This window comes from Dipodomys merriami, unplaced genomic scaffold, assembly GCF_024711535.1.
Source record: "Dipodomys merriami isolate MVZ:Mamm:240054 unplaced genomic scaffold, mDipMer1.0.p SCAF_3, whole genome shotgun sequence".
NCBI lineage: Eukaryota > Metazoa > Chordata > Mammalia > Rodentia > Heteromyidae > Dipodomys > Dipodomys merriami.
Window position 1 is genome coordinate 29217352 of NW_027204492.1, and position 19541 is coordinate 29236892.

The 19541-nt window shown below is 38.1% G+C and overlaps 1 protein-coding gene across 1 annotated transcript in view; it reads right to left on the minus strand.

Moving 5' to 3' along the window:
* Window positions 1-292: 292 nt before the first annotated feature.
* Window positions 293-19541, minus strand: part of Wdr44 (WD repeat domain 44) — an 87410-nt gene continuing 68161 nt past the window's right edge. Inside the window, exons 14-21 of the mRNA XM_070039851.1 lie at window positions 17227-17340; window positions 8492-8614; window positions 7227-7418; window positions 6948-7049; window positions 6617-6732; window positions 4833-4960; window positions 3104-3238; window positions 293-1419 (exon numbers count right to left, since the gene is read on the minus strand). Of these exons, the coding sequence (XP_069895952.1) occupies window positions 1325-1419; window positions 3104-3238; window positions 4833-4960; window positions 6617-6732; window positions 6948-7049; window positions 7227-7418; window positions 8492-8614; window positions 17227-17340 (1005 nt within the window). The 3' untranslated portion in view covers window positions 293-1324. The remainder of the gene's footprint in view (window positions 1420-3103; window positions 3239-4832; window positions 4961-6616; window positions 6733-6947; window positions 7050-7226; window positions 7419-8491; window positions 8615-17226; window positions 17341-19541) is intronic.

Consider the following 19541-nt stretch of genomic DNA (forward strand, 5'->3'; position numbering starts at 1 on the left):
ATGGTGGTCTGGGCAAAAATATGAGACTCTACCTAAAAATTAAAGCAAAAAAGAGCTGGTAGAGTGTCTCAAGTGGTAGAGTGCTTGCTTATTGTTAGAAGTCTTGGGTTCAAACCCCAGTCTTATCAAAACAAAAATACCTCTAATTTTCCAAGAGCATCTATGTGAGCATATAGATGAAGTCTGAGTGGTATGCACCTTAGAAATACTTTTTTTTTTTAACGTTTTAAAGGCATGATACTAATATAATTTTGGAGTCTAAATCTGGTCTTCTGCTTGCTAAAAATAATTGTTTTTCTTACATTCCTTGATTTACTGGTCATCTGAAAATAATTCATATTCAACAAATGGTGCTGACCAAGTTTTAATAATACATATTTAATTTTCAGGAACATATGCCAACCATCAACAACATAATCAGGGCTCCACTGCCCTATATGTTATTTCATTGGTACATTATACTTATATTTACAAAGGCTTTCAAATTCAACAACATAAAACAAAACAGCTGAATTTTTTAAAAACTACAATGCTTTAAAAAAATGTAAACAGTTCATTTTTACATTATTGTAAAAAAGAAGACTCACTCCTTAATGTGGCTTATTTTTTAAGTGAGCAAAGCCTGGTGCTCATGGATAAAGAATGAAAAGAATTCTTTACATAGAAACATTGTGCTCCAGTGTGGCAAAGAAAAAAATTATATATTTATATGTATATATACACTTACAAAGAAAAGAATCTCAAGTCCACAATTTAGACCACAAAAAAAATCTTGTCCCCAAATTGAGAAATTTATAAAAACCATTTATACATGGTTATTGACCTACTGAAAATCTATATAACATTTTTCAAAACAATAACAGTCAAAAGATATCACTTTTCTTAAAAATGAAATTTTGTTGTGCAAAAGAAATTGTTTAAGCTAGAAACAAGACTATCCCCCAGTAAGAGGCCAAAAGAGCCACTAAAATAATTTAACTTTGTTAGATTTAGTGCATGTAACCAAAAGGCACGCACATGTGATTAATATATTAATATCTTTTCATGCAGAAACTTGTGCATGTTCATAATTATATAACAAAACACAAACATAACAAAAAATAAAGCATAAAGCTCAGCAATGTTAATCTAGCCACATTCTCATCTAGTCTTAGTCTATGGCTTTCTAGATCACTAACACTGCCTTTCAAAAATATATTATATTTGAACAACTTTCAATAAAAGTTAAAAAAGGATGTTAGCCTGAAACACTACATACTTTTTTTTTCAGTTCTGATACATACAGAAACTTACTGATATGTTTATTTTTAAATGTAATTTCAAATTAAGATATATTTTTCCTTTTGTTAATAAACACTTTGATTGCTCCAGTGAAGTCAGCAGAGAGAAGAACTTCTGTGTTATCTGTCTTCCCAATACCTTAAAAGCATAGAAAAAGGGTATTAATTGATTTTAAAGGAATATGCAGCTTGCTGCCACAATTACCATAAGCTTATCACCTTACTCCTAACTTTTCTGGCTTGCTCCAGAACCCTTCCATCCTTCCTGTACCTTACCTATCGCTGAAGTTCACTTCCACTTATCTTAGTTAACTGTTTCTTGCCTTGAAGATATCACAGGTCCTTGGAGCTGGATGCTTGGATTTACTTCTGGGTAGCCTAGGTCTTTAAGTCATCTAATATTTCCATTTCATTGCAACAGGCTACCATTTTATTCACCTGTGGGACTGGAATTCTGGGTGAATGGAATCAGCTGGGCAACTCTGTTGCTAATGAAGTTGGCAGAAAGGCTTTGCTTACTGTATCACAGACACATTGAAACCGCCATGTACCCTTAGGGTATATATTGGAGATCTATGTAGTTACAGTGAATAGCAAAAAAATGCTTGCCTCTTACATCTGTAACTTGTGTAACACATCATGTAACACATCAACATTCTGTGTTAACTGACTCAGATACACATAGGTAAAAACTATAAACGTAGGAAACACCTATTCATAAGGAAGATAATCTAAACGAGTTGCCAAGTTGGGTACAGTATGAGTCAAGTAAAATGGTTTCATTTAGATATGCTAAAAATATATTCTTAGCCTTGAACATTCCTTACCACGCTTCTGGTATATCTTAAAGTCATGCTGTGCAGTAGGAGCAGTAACAAGGAGGTTTGGATGTGGGAGAAGAAAAAAAATGTCATGTGTGAAATTCTTTGTAAGAGTCAATTATAATGAAGGCTGATAATGATAACGTTGGTTAGGTGCCAGGTGCTCTGCTATGCACTTTGCATAGGTTACCTATAATGCTGGAAATAGATTACCACCACCATTTTACCTAGGTGGAAAACAGGATCAAACTGCCTAACATGTCCGCGGTAAAGAAAAGAGGGTAATTGGATGTGTTTTATAATCCCACACCCTGAGTTTAAGAGTTTATCCTTAGTAGAACAATGTGACCCTGTTATATCACTCTGGGGCATATATCTAAAGCAGTGGGAGTCAACATATAGCTTGCTAAATTGGCATAATACCCAGGGCCTCAAAATTGCTTGGTCATGACTGGTGTTCTACCATTGAGCCACATTTCCTGCCCAGTTCTTTTGTGAATTAACTGGAAGTAGAGTCTCCTAGACTTTTCTATGCAGGCTGGCCTCAAATTGTGATCCTCCAGGTCTCACTCAGCCTCTTAGGGAGCTAGTATTATAGATGTGAGCCTCTGGTGCTTGGGTTTACTTTCTAATTTTCTAGTTAGACTTACTACTCGTTGTGAAATCATATGACAGAGGGCAAGAAATTATAGGCCTAGTTACTAGCAAAGTATCTTGGGAAGCTGCAAATTTGTGGGAAGTAGAAAAGAACCTTGCTTTCATCTGAATTTAATCAGCCAACAAGTGTTTATGAAAGCACCCACTATATATAGGCAATGACTGTTCTAGACACTACTGTAAAATAAATGAGACACAGAGTTGAAACTCCAGTGCCATGCCATGTAAAGCCTTTGTCCTCCTAGAGATTACTGTCTAGTACAAAAGACGCATAGTAAGTTTTGTATGTCTTGTTTGCATTTCTCTAAAGACAAAAAAAAGGACAAATAAAATACAGGTACCTACCAGTGGATGTAGTCTCCAAAATTTCAGCATCTTCACTTTTATCATTTCCTTCTGATTTTTCAGACTGCATATCCAAAGACAACATCAAACTTGGGTTTGGAGCAAAGATGGCTGATGTAACAACTGCATTATGTGCTGGTGAAAAATTATTTCATGATAGGTGATAAGTTTGATATTATCAAGACAAAAAGGATAATATATAAAATATACTTTAAAACTACCAAAAATATGCATAAGCCAACAGAAGTAACTAAGACAACCTTAAAACCCAGAAGTACTTTCTTAAAAAATATCATATACAGGTTCTATAATCCATGACATATAGAACTGTATCAAATTAAAAAGCTTCCTCACAGCAAAAAACCACAGTTGAAGAGACAGTCTACAGAATTGGAAAAAAATCTTTGACAGGGGATTATCCATAATATATAAAGAACACAAAAAATGAAACATCAAATAAGTGGGGTGCCAGTGGCTCATGCCTATGATCCTAGATGCTCAGGGGCTGAGATCTGAGGACTATGGTTTGAAGACAATCCGGGCAGAAAAGTCCCTGTGAGAATCTTATCTCCAGTTAACTACTCAAAAACTGGAAGCAGCGCTGTGGCTCAAACTGCTAGCCTTGAGCAAAAGGGCTCAGGAACAGCGCCTTGACACTGAATTCAAGCCCTAGGACCACCACCACCAACAAACATCTAATCAGTGATTTAGCAAATGAAGAAAACAGTTTTCAAAAGAAGTACAAATGGCCAATAAACAAATGAAAAACATATTCAACGTCCTTAAGCCATTAGGGAAGTACAGAGTGGAACTACATGGAGACTATACCTTAACCAGGTCAAAATGACTATCAACAAGAAAATAAATAAGAAAAAATGTTGGCAAGGATGGGGTGGGGGTGGCACTCTTATTCAGTGGTGGCAGGAATCGAAATGGGTTCCAGCCATTATTAAAATCCATATGAAGATACCATAAAAGATTAAAATTAGAATTCCTATATGATTTTGTTGTATCACTTCTATGTATATAACCCAAAAGAATTAAATTCAACTTATTATAGTGATAACTGCCCACCTATATTTATCACGGTAATATTCATAATAGCCAAATTACAAATTACAGGATCAGTCCATCAAAGGATGAATGGGTAAACAAAAATGGGTCATATATACAGAATGGAATATTATTAAGTCATAAAGAGGAATGAAATTGTCATTTGCTGAAAAGTGGGTAGAACTGGAGATCATTATGGTAAGTGAAATAAGCCAGTTTTTACAAAGATAAGTATCACATGTTTTCTTTCATGTGTGGAAGTTAGTAGGGAGAAAACAAGCTAAAGCCAAAAGCAAGGTTATAAAAATAGAGGGAGTAGTATGTGAGAGGTTGAAGGAAAAGGAAGAGGAGACAAAACAGAGCAATGTAGGGGTGAATATAATTAGAGTACATTGTATCCATTTATCATGAAAATGTCATAATAGACCATTTAATAGTACAATACACCAATAAAAGTAGAAAGTAAAAAATAAAAAGAAAGTAAAAAAGGGTTATATGATTGCATGACTACTCCAATCTTAGGCCAGGGTAAATTCTTCATTGGTATAGTTAATCCAAATATAAAGCAAAGTTAATTATAATCATCAAACTTCCTTCAAAATAATGCCTATACAAATTGATTGTATTAGAATTCCACTTTTTTCACTTATAAGATACATATTAAGTAGGCACTTACCTTTAATACCTTCCCAGAAGTCATTTCGATCTCTTCTGACTGAAGTAAACTTGCTTAAGTCATGGTAAGTACTCCAGATATAAACATATTTATCTTCTGAACCGCTAACGAGGTAAGTGAAATCATGGCTACATTTGGAAAAGACAGATAAAAAGAAGAAAAGCATTTTTAGGTTTCCTTGTAAAGGTGCATCCTAATCCAAAATTCCTAAAACAAGCTGGGCACCGGTGGCTCACAGTTATAATTCTAGCTACTCAGGAGATGGAAATCTGAGGGATGAGCTCAGCTGAGATCTCAGAGCTGAGATCTGAACCAGCTCAGGCAGGAAATGTCTGTGAGACTCTTATCTCTAATGAACTGGCAAAAAGCCAGAAATGGAGGTGTGGCTCAAGTGGAAGAGTACTAGCCTTGAGCACACAAGCTTAGGGACAATATCCAAGCACTGAGTTCAAGCCCCATGACTGAAAAAAAAAATGCATTGGCTTGTACACTCTCAATCTCTCTCCCTCTCTCTCTCTCTCTCTCCCTCTCTCTCCCTCTCTCTCCCTCCCGCCTTCCCTCCCCCCCTCCCCTTCTTCTCCTCTCCTCTCCTCTCCTCAAACAACACTGGACTGGCTTGTTAACACATACACAACCTTCTCTCCTAAAACAACACCTGAGGGAGGGCATGTTGAAAATTAAACTAAACGTCATTAAGATCTGACGAGTAGGGCCATGCTTCTGTAGTCATTCCAGCTTTGTTATACTGACTGTACTGTCTCTTGGGACAACCAGGGTAATTGTGTGGATACATTATTTATGTATTGAGGGTAGGGATAGAACCCAGCATCTCATGCATGTTGGCAAGCATGCTCTGCCACTGAACCACATCCAGCCCCGCAGCATTTTCATTTTCATCAAGGCTCTCCTTACTGTGATGCTAACTCACAGTAGAAGAAACAATAACTTAAGGGGTCAGAGAAGTAGTTTACCAATTGAATTATTAGGTAACTGAAGGAGGAAAAAAAGAACTAAGAAAAGAGCTGAGACAGGAATAATAAGCAAAAGATGCAAGCAGGCAAGCAATCCTACTCCAAAAGAGCCTATAAATCCCCAATTAAATGTTCAAATAATGATGACAAGTACAATTGTAAAGATAGAGCATTTTTGCTTTAGGCTGATAAAATGCTTTGCTGGCTTCTAGACCTAAACAACAACAACAACAGCAGCAACAGCCACAACAACACAAAAGTGGGCAAGCCCCCTCTTAAAAGCTTATATAAAAGTACCAAAAGCTGGGTGTTTTGGCTCACACCTGTAATCCTAGCTACTCAGGAGACTAGATCTGAGGATGGTTGAAAGCCAGCCCAGGCAGGAAGTCTGTGAGACTCTTATCTCCAATTAACCATTAAAAAGCTGGAAATGGAGTTGATGCTCAAGTAGTAGAGGGTTAGCTTTACTCACAAAAATTCAGGGACAGCATCCAGGCCCTGAGTTTAGGCCCCAGGACTGGCACCAAAAAAAAAAAAAGGTACAAAAGCAAAAATAATGAAGTTGAGTCTTCTAAACCTAGTTTTGCAACTGTGACTTCAGGCCAACACTTAATTTTGTAGGTTTTGCTTTTTTCATCTGGCAGTAGAGATAATTTTCACTGTTATCCATCATATAGGTAGACAAGGTAAGTATTGTATGATAATACCATGAGATCTCAGTTATACCCTATATAAACATAAGACATAGATTAATGGGAAAACAGAAGAAGTTTAAGAGTGTTTTCTTTTGGGAATTTCTCAATGCCAATTTACCTGAAACTTGCTTTGATCTGGCTGCTGCTATTAACATAACCCTTATACTTCATGGACAGTGACAAGTCTCTGAGGTCATACAGTCTGATTCTGGAGTCATTTGAGGTTACCAATATCTGAAAGTACAAAGGAAAAGTTAAAATATTAATGTTTCATCTAAATTAAATGATAATCAAGCAAAGATGTTACACACATACAAAGCCAATAAATGTGAAGACTAGGAAAGACAGCACTCTATAAAAAGAGAATATATTCTTTGTTCCAATATTTAAACTAACCTTGAAAAATCTATACAGAATGTGGAGAGAGATGGTTTGAATAACGTAAGTACCTTATTTTCTCCAGGTAAAGGTTCTATGCCAGTAATTTTTCTTCCAACCTTGTTGCGCCCTCTAGTAGATCGGACATGTATTTGTGTATGGTATTTCAAATGCTAAAATAAAATCATAAAAATATCAGAAGAGAAATATTCCAGATTATCTAATCAAGTTTTCAGCTAGGTATATCGTTTTCCCTAATTTAACTATAAGGCAGTTAAAAAAACCACAGGAGATAAACAACTTGTCCAAACTGCAAAATTATTCTATTAATATTCAAGATAATCATTTACCTCTGTGTCATAGAAGATACATCTACCATCATAGGTCCCAATTACTGCATATTTGCCATTCTGACAGAAATTTGCAGCTGTGATCAATTTTGTCTGGCCATCTACTTCATTCCACAGAGCTACTTTCTTGTCAGGTATGTTCCAAAGGCGGAGCTTTCCATCCAATGACCCACTTAGAAAATACCTGTCATCCTAAAAAATGGCAGGAGAGAAAGATTTTATTTTATCACATCAGGGCAAATACATTATCTATTGGAAATGCTAAAATTGTATTTGTCAGGCCCCACGATATATATATGGGAACCTTACTGAATGACTGAAGAGACACCTTAAACCAGACATATTTTTTTTGGTCAGTCATGGGGCCTGGGTGCTGTCCCTCAGCTCTTCAGCTCAAGGCAAGCACACTACCACTTGAGTCACAGCTCCACTTCTGGCTTTTTCTGCTTATGTGGTGCTGAGGAATCGAACCCAGGGCCTCATGCATGCAAGGCAAGCACTCTATGACTGAGCCACCTTCCCAGCCCCTAAACCAGACATTTTTAATTTTTAGAAGTTCTTAACCAAATCTTCTATGGGTTTAGAATTATTACTTTCTATATTAGAACATTGCATAGGGAAGAAACTATACTCAGGGGGAACAATGTTGTCTTCTAACTTCAAGGAAAACAGGAAGAAATGGGAATAAGATTGTAATGTTGCATTTACAAGACAATGGGCATTAAATAGAGAAGAGTATGTGATTGGGAAGAAAGGAGGGGAAGAGTGGAGGTGAATTCAGCTTAGGGTCAGCTCCAGTCCTCTACTTATTTTAATGGGCTAGTGATTTTTCTTTCCTGGGCTAGCTCCAAACTTCAGACCTCAGCCTCCTGAGTAGCTAGCACTATAGGCATGAGTCTTTTTTTGAGACAGTGTCTTTTTATGTAGCCAAGTCTGGCCTCAAACCCCATGATCTTGTCTCAGTCTTCTTGGGATTAGTGTGTGCTACTATGACACACTGCTGTTTTCCTCTTATTCCTTTATCTCTCTTTAATAGGATACTTCAGTTATACCATACACATCCTTGGGATGACTTATTATAGAGTATTCTCTGTTGTATAAGAAATTATTTCTTCTCCAAGTTTAACATGAAATCCGACAGTAACATAGGTTGATCTTAACTATGTGGCTATTAATATTTTTTTCCTGTAGTCCAACTGACCCCTGGAGAAACCAAGCTCCTTTGTCTTCCTTTTAGTATGACAAGTGTATAAATAATTACTTACTCTTGGATGAAAAGCTATGGCAGTGACAAAATCTATGTGTTGGAAACAGCAAAGGCATTCTCTTCTAGAAATGTGCCATAATCTGACTGTTTTATCCATCGAAGAAGAAAGCAGAAAGTAATTCTATGGAGAAAATGATACTGATTACTTATTACCATATGAAAAAATACATACAATAAAAGTGAAGTTTATAGTTTTACAAACCTCAACAGTGTTGTTATTGTTATATGCAGAAAGAACAAAAGACTAGCCAATTCACTTGGAAAGTCTCTTTTTTTTCAAACAGCTGAATACCATAATTCATTGACTGTAAGAGCTTTTCATACTCCCTGTCCTTAAATTACTACAAATATTATCATCTATGACAAGAAATGTGCCAGAGGTGTCAGCAGAGGACTAAAGTGTACCTTAGCTGCTAGAGTGTACACATTCTGAAACTTAGCTCTGAATGTAAGGTGTGTGTTCAAGTTGTTTGTCATTTCAGTTCAGGTATTTCATACACTGATAACACTAGTGAACTTTAACTCACATGGATTTTAACTGTCACATAAAATGCCTTGAAAAATTATTCTATAATGAAGCATAGAAATGTAAGAAATGTAGTGTTACTGTGAGTTTGTCACAGCCTAGGCAAGAAAATTACAGAACAGAAATTGTCAAATCTCTCACAACAGATCATAGAACTTTCAAAGCTGGAAAAATTAGTGTAACTGATTTAGGCATTGTGATCAACTTATCACCCATAAGCTTTCACCTGGCAAAGGCTCAGTGGCTTCTAAACATAATGTATTTAAGAGGGAGAGTTGTAAATCACATTGAAGGAGAAAACTCAAAGGGGATGCTGGTATTTTTGATATGCCTAATGGTGCTAAACAAATCAAGGTAATAATCACATTATTTCAGGACACACCACTGGGTAAACACTGTTCTTAGGACTATACAGCAACTCTGTGAGGTAGGCATATTATTATCCACTTTGACAAATAAAGCAGTGAAGCAATTGAATAACTTACCTAAGACTATACAGCTTGTCAGTGTTAAGAGCTGGGATTCAAGCACAGGTAGTCTGGCTTTTGAGCCAGACTCCAATCATAACACTGCTAAGTTTAGTCCTTAAGCAGAACAGATACTTAGAAGAAATACCAAGATGCTTTGTCAGTTGCTATAAGTAATTAAGAATCTTCAATCTTTATAAAAAGACTAACTGCAAACATTGGTCTGGTATTGAGATGTAAATGCTGTTATAAAAAACACTAACAGGTGGACCCATTGCAAGAATGAGATGTAGAAGTCGTTATGTTGAAAACGAACTTAATAATTACCTTTACTTTCAAGATCTACTTAACTTCTAGAAAAGTTTTAGGTATAGCTATAGTTTGTATTATAATTTCCTACTAGTTAATAACCATATAAATAATATCAAAATACATTATGCTTATGTATGAGGATAGCATAAGGAACTTCACCTAAAGCTACTGAACAATAGGGAGGTGAGGGGACTAGGAAAGAGAGTGAAATAGATGAGTTTAATCTTGCTATATGCAAGATGTGAATTACCATGGTGAAATCCCTTTGCTGAAAAAAGAGTCTTGAGAAACTGACTCTGTTAAAGGGTGGATCCTCAGGGGAGTGAGGAGGGCAGATAGGGAGGGTCAATATGATCAAAGCGTGAAAACAGAATGTATGAAAATAGAATGTTGAAATTGTTTTAAGAAGGGAAAGGGGAGATCAAGGGGAGAGACAGAGGGTGAATTATGCACCCCTTCTTGCACAACTAATATACACTAATAAAAACATTTAAAAAGAACCATATGGACCATTAATCATTAAAACTGGCTTTATTCAAAGCTAAGGATAGAGTTCAGTGGTGAACTATATGCTCAGCATGTGCAAGGTCCTGGATTCAATTCCTAGTACCAAACTCAAACAAACCCCAACAAGGGGTGTGGGGGGGTGATGGGAAGGGGAAACAAAGGAGGAGGCTACAATCCTTGATAAGAAATGTACTCATTATCTTGCCCATGTAATTGTTAACTCCTCTGTACAGTATTTTCACAATAAAAAAATAAAACCCAACAAGATAACTGGTTTTATTCAGTTTTTGCTATAGTCATACGAAAGAGATATGAAGACATCCCTAATATATATAATTTGTCTGTCTTGGGGCTTGAACTCAGGGCCTGGGTGCTGTCCCTGAGCTTTCTCTTTCAAGGCTAGCACTGTACCACTTTGAGCCACAGCTCCACATCTGGTTTTCTGGTGGTTAACTGGAGGTAAGAGTCTAAAGACTTTCCTGCCAGGGCTGGCTACAAATCATGATCCTCAGATTTCAGCCTTCTGAGTTGCTAGGATTACAGGCATGAGTCACTGGTGCCCACTTACATCCCTAAAATATTAATCGAAGGTGCGACATGTATTGATTCCTATCAAGAGGTTTTAGTGCTCAGTAAATTGTTACTGAACAAATGAATCAATTTCTTAAACTAAGCACTGATATCTGGAATCACAAAAATAACACTCAAATCAAATCCAAGTTCTATTCATAACTTGTGTTGTAATATTAGGTCACACTGCCCAGTCTGCTCATCTATAAATGAAAGATCACCTTCAGTGCAAGGATATTATTCTAAGAATTAACAATTGTTACCTGTCATAAGCAAGTTTGCAAATGGCAAACCTGATATTAACACAGCTTGTGATACACATAGAAAACAAATCTGGTCCTCACTGTCAAGGAGCTTACAATCTTGTTGTAAACAAGATCTAGCAATATACACAGGTGACGCTTAGAAAAAAATGAGTTTGCTGCCATGAGTTTAAAATGAGTTTAAAGCCATTCCAGACAGGAAAGTCAATGAGACTTTAATCCCCAACTAACCACCAAAAAGCTGGAAGTGGAGCTCAAGTTGCCCAAGCATAGTTCCTGACTTTGAGTTCAAGCCCTAGGATGGGCAAAAAAAAAAACAAACAAAAAACAAAAAACAAAACACAAAAAACAAAAAAACAAAAAAAAGAAAGAAAGTTTACAAAAAGGATTAAATAGGAATTCAGTGAAACAGGTCAACATTTCAGTTGTCAAGATGGCCTTAGGGGGCTAGGAAGGTGGCTCAGTGGTAGAGTGGTTGCCTTGAATGCATGAGGCCCTGGGTTCGATTCCTCAGCACCACATAAGCAGAAAAAGCTGGAAGTGGCGCTGTGGCTCAATTGGTAGGGTGCTAGCGTTGAGTTGAAGAGCTGAGGGTCAGTGCCCAGGCCCAGAGTTCAGCCCCTACGACTGACAGAAAAAAAATGAATTCCTGATTATACAAAATGCTATTTATCCAAGTAAATTCCAGAAAATGAAAGAGGCTTTTTTTTTCTTTTTGCTATGTTTGTTTTCTTTCCTTTTTGCTCTGTATGTTTGTTTATAGGTCTTTAGGAGTATAAGGGGAGGCACAGAGGTGGGTGGCCAAATGTGTCAATGTTATCTACTGGACATAATATTGAAAATGAACTTTACAACTTGTGGGTGTGGATGGGAGGGAAAAACTGGGAGAGAGCAAGGGAAAACATGACACTATTAAAAAAGAAAGGTACACTTTACCTGAGTTATGTAACTAATCTCTGTATACATTACCTTTATAATGACAATACAAAAATCAAGGCCTGGCACTGATACCCCATGTTTGTAATCCTAGCTACTCAAGAAGGTGAGATTGCAGTTTGAAGCAGCCTGGTCGGAAAGTCTAGGGGACTCTTATCTGCAATCAATCACCAGAAAACCAGAAATGGTGCTGTAGCTCAAAGTTGTAGAGTACTAGCTTTGTGCAAAAGAACTCAAGGACAGCATCCAGGCCCTGAGTTCAAGCCTCATGACTGACCAAATAATAATAAATTTTTAAAAAGATGAATCTCTTTTTTAATGTAGAAAGGAAAAAGGCTCTCTCTATGTGGGGCCAGAACAGTAGAAAGTTTGTTTCTTTCCATTGCTGAGGGTACGGAACTGGAGAACTGACGAGCTCTTGGGGGCCATTTCTGTATGGGACAAATTCCTATTTAACTCATTTACACTCCTGGTTCTCAAACCAATTTTGGTAAAGAACTGTTTTTGTTGTTAATTTCCAGTGAGTCACAGAGTAGAACTATTAAAAATACAGAAAATTATTAGAAAAATAAAATGAAAAGGTATATAAATTACAAGGCCCATTATTATTATTATTATACTAAGTAGAAAAGAAGGATTTTAAAAGATTAGTTTCAGTAGGCATGACTCTGAAGAAGTACCATTAATATTTCCCAATGATTTACTCCTGGTTTCTATACTTATCTCTCGATAGACTAGCATTCCTATCATCAGGGAACAAGCAGACTCAAGTTACAACTTGGCACCAATCCTTAGAAATGCAGCAAGTAGGTAGCCTGCAAGATTTTAAAACTTATTTCCTCTACTTCCCAAGAGATTTGGAATGAATGACAGGAAAGGAAGTTTATAAGGATTTTATGATTTTTAAAATTCTTGTAATGTGTCCAAAACATGTTATTTTTGTAATCCTGCTTCTGAGTGGTGATCTGCTGCTATGTCACAGTAATGGGCTAGAAAGTAATACTTCTTTTGGGTCTCCGCTCCCCCATTCCTTAAGCTGCATGCCTTTAGGCATGTCCCTTACTTAACCTGCACAAACCTCACTATCTTTACAACCTGATCAAGAAACATCACTGCCCTCATCTGGTTTTTGAGGAAAAAACAGAGATCATATGTAAACTAAGTTCACTTTTCCCTGTTTCCTCAGTGTCTAAATTGCTACCTAAATTGCATATGAATGGGTAATATTATTTAAGCATTTATTGTGTTCTAGGCAAATGCCATGTGTTAACTAGAACAATTCACCTTGTCCAATAACTCTGAGGAAGTTTTTTTTTTTTTTTTTTGCTTGTACTGGGGCTTGAATTCAGGGTCTGCGTGCTTGTCCTTGAGCTTTTTTTGCTCAACGTCAGTACTCTACCACTTGAGCCACAGCTCCACTTCTGGCTTTTTGGGCGTAGTTTATTGGAGGTAAGAGTCTCATGGACTTTCCTGCCAGGACTTGCTTTGAACCATGATTCTCAGATCTCAACCATGATCCTCAGATCTCAGTCTGTTATGTAGTTAGGATTACAGGTATGAGCCACCAGCTCCCTGCTAGGAAGCTATTTTTTTTCATTTATCAATTTTTTATTGTGAAAATACTGTACAGAGGGGTTACAATTGGAAGCTATTTTTTTTTATCATGTCTATTTCCCTGATGAGGCACAGTAAAATAAAAGAATGTGCCCAAGGTTCCACAACTATAAGATGCAAAGTAGGTAGTATATGAACTTTGAGTGTCTGGTTCCAGAGTTCATATTTTTAAATAGGTAGTAAAGCAAACAATACATATTCTTTTTTTTTTTTTTTTTGGTCGGTTGTGGGGCTTGAAGTCTGGGCCTGGGCGCTGTCCCTCAGCTCTTCAGCTCAAAGCAAGTGCTCTACTGCTTGAGCCACAGTGCTGCTTCCAGTTTTCTAATGGTTTATTGGAGGTAAGAGGAGGTAAGAGTCTTATGGACTTTCCTGACCAGGCTGGCTTTGAACCACGATCCTCAGATCTCAGTCTCCTGAGTAGTTAGGATTACATGTGTGAGCCACCAGCGCCCAGCCAATACATATTCTTTGAGTGAATGCAAAGTATTTGATATACAGTAGGGTAGGTGTATAAGCTTAGGTTCTCAGTAATTTCCCACCCTCTCACTGGAACTGGGGTTTTAACTTAGGGTCTTGCACTTGCTCAGCTTATTTTTTTGGCTGGCACTCCACCGCTTCTGTCACACCTTGAGCCCAGCGATTTGCTGCTTATTTTGGAGATGGGGGTCTCTCAGCTTTTTCTGCCTGTGTTGCTTTGAACTAAGACCTTGAGGTCTTAGCCTCCTGAGTAGTTAAGATTACAGGCAACTAGTGATGTTATTTTTTTCTATTTCTTCCATATATGAAAAAAAAGGAAGTGGTCAGGTAGACAAAAAGGAAATAAAGAAAATACAATGTTTTAAAACTAAGAAGAACATTTCAAGGAAGACTGATAGCATCAAATGATCAGAGGCCAGACAAAGGTTAAGAGATAGGAAAGATATTAATACTAATAGGAAGGTGATTTTGATGGTTAATTTTATGTGTTGATGTGGCTAAGGCTATAGTACCCAGCTAGCTAATTAAACACTCATCTAGTTGATATTGTGAAGGAATTTTGAAGATATAGCTAATATCTAATATTAGTTTCATTAAAGTAAAGGAAAATCATCTAATGATATGAGTGGGCCTCATCCAATTAGTTGAAGTCCTTCAGGTAAAAAAAATAGTTTTGCCATTACAAAGAAAGTAAAGGGATTCAAATAGAAAAGAAATCAAATTATTCTTTAATTATACATGATATGATCTTGTATGTAAAAGAGTCTACAAATGTCACTGAAAAACTCTTTGCTGAGAAGGTGACTCAGTGGTAGAGTGCTTGTCTTGCATGCATAAGGCCCTGGGTTCAATTCCTTAGCACCACATAAGCAGAAAAAGCCAGAAGTGGCACTGTGGCTCAAGTGGTAGAGCACTAGCCTTGAGCTGAGGAGCTGAGGGGCAGTGTCTAGGCCCAGAGTTCAGGCCCCACAACTGACAAAAAAACAAACAAACAAAAAGAAAACAACAAAACTCTTTGCTGTGATAAACAGAGTAGCAAAGTAGCAAGATAGAAAAAATCAGTATACAAAAATTAGTAGCATTTCTTTTTTGGTCGGTCATGGGGCTTGAACTCAGGGCCTGGGCACTTCCCCTGGGCTTTTATTTGTTCAGGACTAGTGCTCTATCATGTTGAGCCACTTTCAGGTTTTTTTGTGATTAATTGGAGATTAACTGTAGTCTCATGAACTTTCCTGCCTGGCCTGGCTTTGAACTGCAATCCTCATATCTCAGTCTCCTGAGTAGCTAGGATTACAGGTATGAGCCACCAGTGGCTGGCTAAATCAGTAGCTTTTGTATACAGCAACAATGAATAGACAGAGAAAGAAATCAGGAAGTCTGGCTCAAGTGGTAGAGCATCTGCATAACAAATGCAAGGCTCTGGGCTCAAACCCTACAATTGCCAAAAAACAAATACCTAGGAGTCAATTTTAAGGTAGTAAAAAAACTCCACAGTGAAAACTGAAAAAAAAAATAGACAAAGAAATTGAAGACACTTGGCAAGTCCTCCCATGTTCACGAATCAGCAGAATAAATACAGTGAAAGTGGCTATATCACCAAAAGCAATTTATACATGCAATATAATCCCCAAAAACAACAACAACAAAAATTGTCAGTGATGGGACTTGAACTTTGTTCCTGAGACCTTTCACTCTACTACTTTGAGCCACAGCTCTACGTCTGGTATTCTGGAGGTTAGTTGGAAATAAGAGTCTCATGGACTTTATTGCCAGGCTGGCATTGAACTGCAAACCTCAGATCTCAGCCTCCTAAGTAGCTACTAGGATTACAGGAAAAAGCTACCAAAGTCGAGCTCTAACCAAAAATTTTAATATTATTCTTTTTTTTTTTTTTTTTTTTTTTTTTTTGTCGGTCGTGGGGCTTGAACTCTGGGCCTTGAACTCTGGGCCTGGGCGCTGTCCCTCAGCTCTTCAGCTCAAGGCGAGCGCTCTACCACTTGAGATATAGCGCCACTTCCGGTTTTCTGGTGGTTTATTGGAGATAGGAGTCTCACAGTCTCTCCTGCCTGGGCTGGCTTTGAACCGCGATCCTCAGATCTCAGCCTCCTGAGTAGCTAGGATTACAGGCGTGAGCCACCGGCGCCCGGCTAATGTTATTCTTTATAGAGATGAAAAAAACAATCCTAAAATTCACATGGAAGCAAAAAAGACTTTGAATAGCCAAAGTTATCCTGAGCAAAAAGATCAAGATTGCTGAGTACTGGTGGTGGCTCATGCCTGTAATCTTAGATACTTAGGAGACTGAGATCTGAGAATCACCATTTGAAGCCAGCCTGGGTAGGAAAGTCCATGAGATTCTTTTTTTTGGGGGGGGGGTCCGGTCATGGGGCCTGAACTCTGGGCCTGGGTGCTGTCCCTCAGCTCTTCAGCTCAAGGCTAGCGCTCTACCACTTGAGCCACAGTGCCATTTCCGGCCTTTTCTTTTTGCTTCTGTGGTGCTGAGGAATCGAACCCAGGGCCTCATGCATGCAAGGCAAGTGCTCTACCACTGAGCCACCTTCCCAGCCCCTCCATGAGACTCTTAACTCTACTAAATTACAAAAAAGAAAAAAAGAACTGGAAGTGGGGCTGTGGCTCAAGTGGTAGAATGACAGCTTTGAACAAAAGAAGCTCATGGTGAGCACAGTCCCTTTACTCCTGCTCAGCAAGAGAACCACCACCACAAAATGAATTGCTAAATGAGAAATTAATTTTATGAATGTATATTAGCTCTAGAACAGGCTTGAGTACATTGATTAGCCTTGCCTTTGTAGTTGAAGTCATATCCACTTTGCTGAGGATATGTAACAAATATACACACAGGTCTATATAGATGCTGTTAGGTAATAAACATTTTGCTCATTACCCATCCTGCTATCTCTCTGTTAAACTTAGATTACTTCCACAAAGGATGTGTGAACATCCTAACAGCAGTGTGATAATCATACAAATAAAATATTTCTTTTTATCCCAAAGTCAAAGTACATTTAATTTATATATAATTCAAGTAATAATGCCTTACTTTAGACCATGAAAGATCAAGGAGATCAGCAGTATGTCCTTTATATTTGCAGAAGGGCCGCTGCCGAAATGGTGCATTTTTGTCATCAGGGTCTTCGTCAGTTCCACTGCATACCTAGGTAGACATAAAAACAAAGTTTAAAAGTAAGATGTAAAACTGGCCTGCCAAAGGCTTTAGGCACTGTCCACCTCACCTGTTACCCTCATCAGTTTGTATGATGCCTAACTGAAATATATTTTTTCAAGAAGAGCCTTCCAAACTGGCCTGGAGCTCTGTGCAGCCCAAGTTGGTCTTGAACCTGCAATCTTCCTACTTCTACCTAATAGTTATGAAGTGATAGGCATGTACCACCACAGAGCCTTAACGAAATCTTGAGCCACCAAAAAGAAGACTCCTCTTTGCATTGACTACTTGTCACCTTTTCAACTCTTTTCCTAGACAAACCAGGCTTATTCCTGAAGAGATCCAATTCCCTCCCTAACAGGGGCTCTACTATGTTCTTTTCTGAGCATCTGTTCCTTTAGAAGACATAGGATCAGCATAGGGGTGAGTCATGACTGATGTCAAATAACATTAGCTCATTGCCCTTGGAGTGATGGCTGGTGTTAGGCACAAGGCATGTGTTTAATTTTCATGAACTAGACATAAGGAACAAATTATGGGAGTGGGAAAAAAGGGGAAACTTCCACAGTGATTTCTTCATTCTTAAAAAGGAGTACCCACTGGGCACTGATGGCTCACTTGTGTAATCCTAGCTATTTAGGAGGTTGAGATCTGAGGATTGTGGCTCGAAGCCAGCCTGGGCAGAAAAGTCCCTGTGAGATTTTATCTCCAATTATCCACTAAAAAAATGGAAGTAGCACTGTGGCTCAAATGAAGCAGTGCTAGTGTTGAGCAAAAGAGCTCAGAGACAGCTCCTAAGCCCTGAATTCAAGCCCCATGACTGTGGGGGGGGGCAGAGAGGGAAGGGAGCACCCTTAATGGATCTATGGATCTTTCCTTTCCTGCCTTTAAACATTGTTCTCTTCATGTGACACTTAAGACTGTAAGACTGTAGCAGCCATCTTAGGACCATGAGGGGAAAAAAGCCCAGGGGAATAGAACAAATCACAAAACAAAAAGATATAAGAGATGACACTATTGAGCTACTGAAGTTACAGAGTGAGTAAAGCCTTAGTTCTAGATCTGCTATCTCATGGGGTAAGCCATTTTCAGTTGGGTTTGTTATGTGAAGTTAAAGAGATAGGTAGAAAATAATGTCCTGAGTAATGTGTGCCACGGTGCCACGGTTTTTTAGCAACTCCTCGAAATAGATATTAATGCTATGAACATGAAGGAATTAGAACATAACTGAAGCATAAAGATGTTAAAATAACGGACAGTTACCTATCAACATCAGAAACAAAGCAGGAATGTAAATCAGCTAATTTGTCCAGATTTATCCTTCAGTTTATTTATTTATTTATTTATTGGGTCTGGTCGTGGGGCCTGAACTCTGGGCCTGAGCGCTGTCCCTCAGCTCTTCAGCTCAAGGCTAGCGCTCTACCACTTGAGCCACAATGCCACTTCTGGCTTTTTTCTTTTTGCTTATGTGGTGCTGAAGAATCGAACCCAGGGCCTCAGGTATGCAAGGCAAGCGCTCTACCACTGAGCCACCTTCCCAGCCCTATCCTTCAGTTTATATATGTATGTATGTATGTATGTATGCATGCATGTATGTTGGTCCTGGACACTGTCCCTGAGCTCTTTTTGCTCAATGCTAGCAATCTACCACTTAAGCCACACAGTGCTATTTCCAGCTTTTTCTGTGATTAACTGGAACTAAGAATCTCACAGACTTTCCTGCCTTGCTGGCTTCAAACCACAATCCTCAAATCTCAGCCTCCTGAGTAGCTAGGATTACAGGCGTGAGCCACCAATGCCTGGCCTCTTCAACTGTTTTAGAGGATGTGCCATGAAAAGAAATGGTGTGCTAGCTAAGCCTTGCAATATTTACAGAAGGGTGCATACAGAGATGAGTATGGACAACGTTCTGTGGGGATATAGTAAGGGATTAAACGGAAATGTATTTTGAGGCCACATCTAAATACCTTCTGTCTTCTAGTACATTGTAGCTGGTTGCTCATAGCTGACATCTGTACTTCTATATACTCAGGGAGGGCAAGATCTGGAGGATCATGGTTTGAAGCCAGCAAGGAAAGAAATGTCCATAAGACTCCATCTCCAAAATATTCAGCAAAAAGCCATGTTGGACACCAGGATGAGGGCCATTTTAACACCATATGTATATGTATAATAAATATATATTATTGATT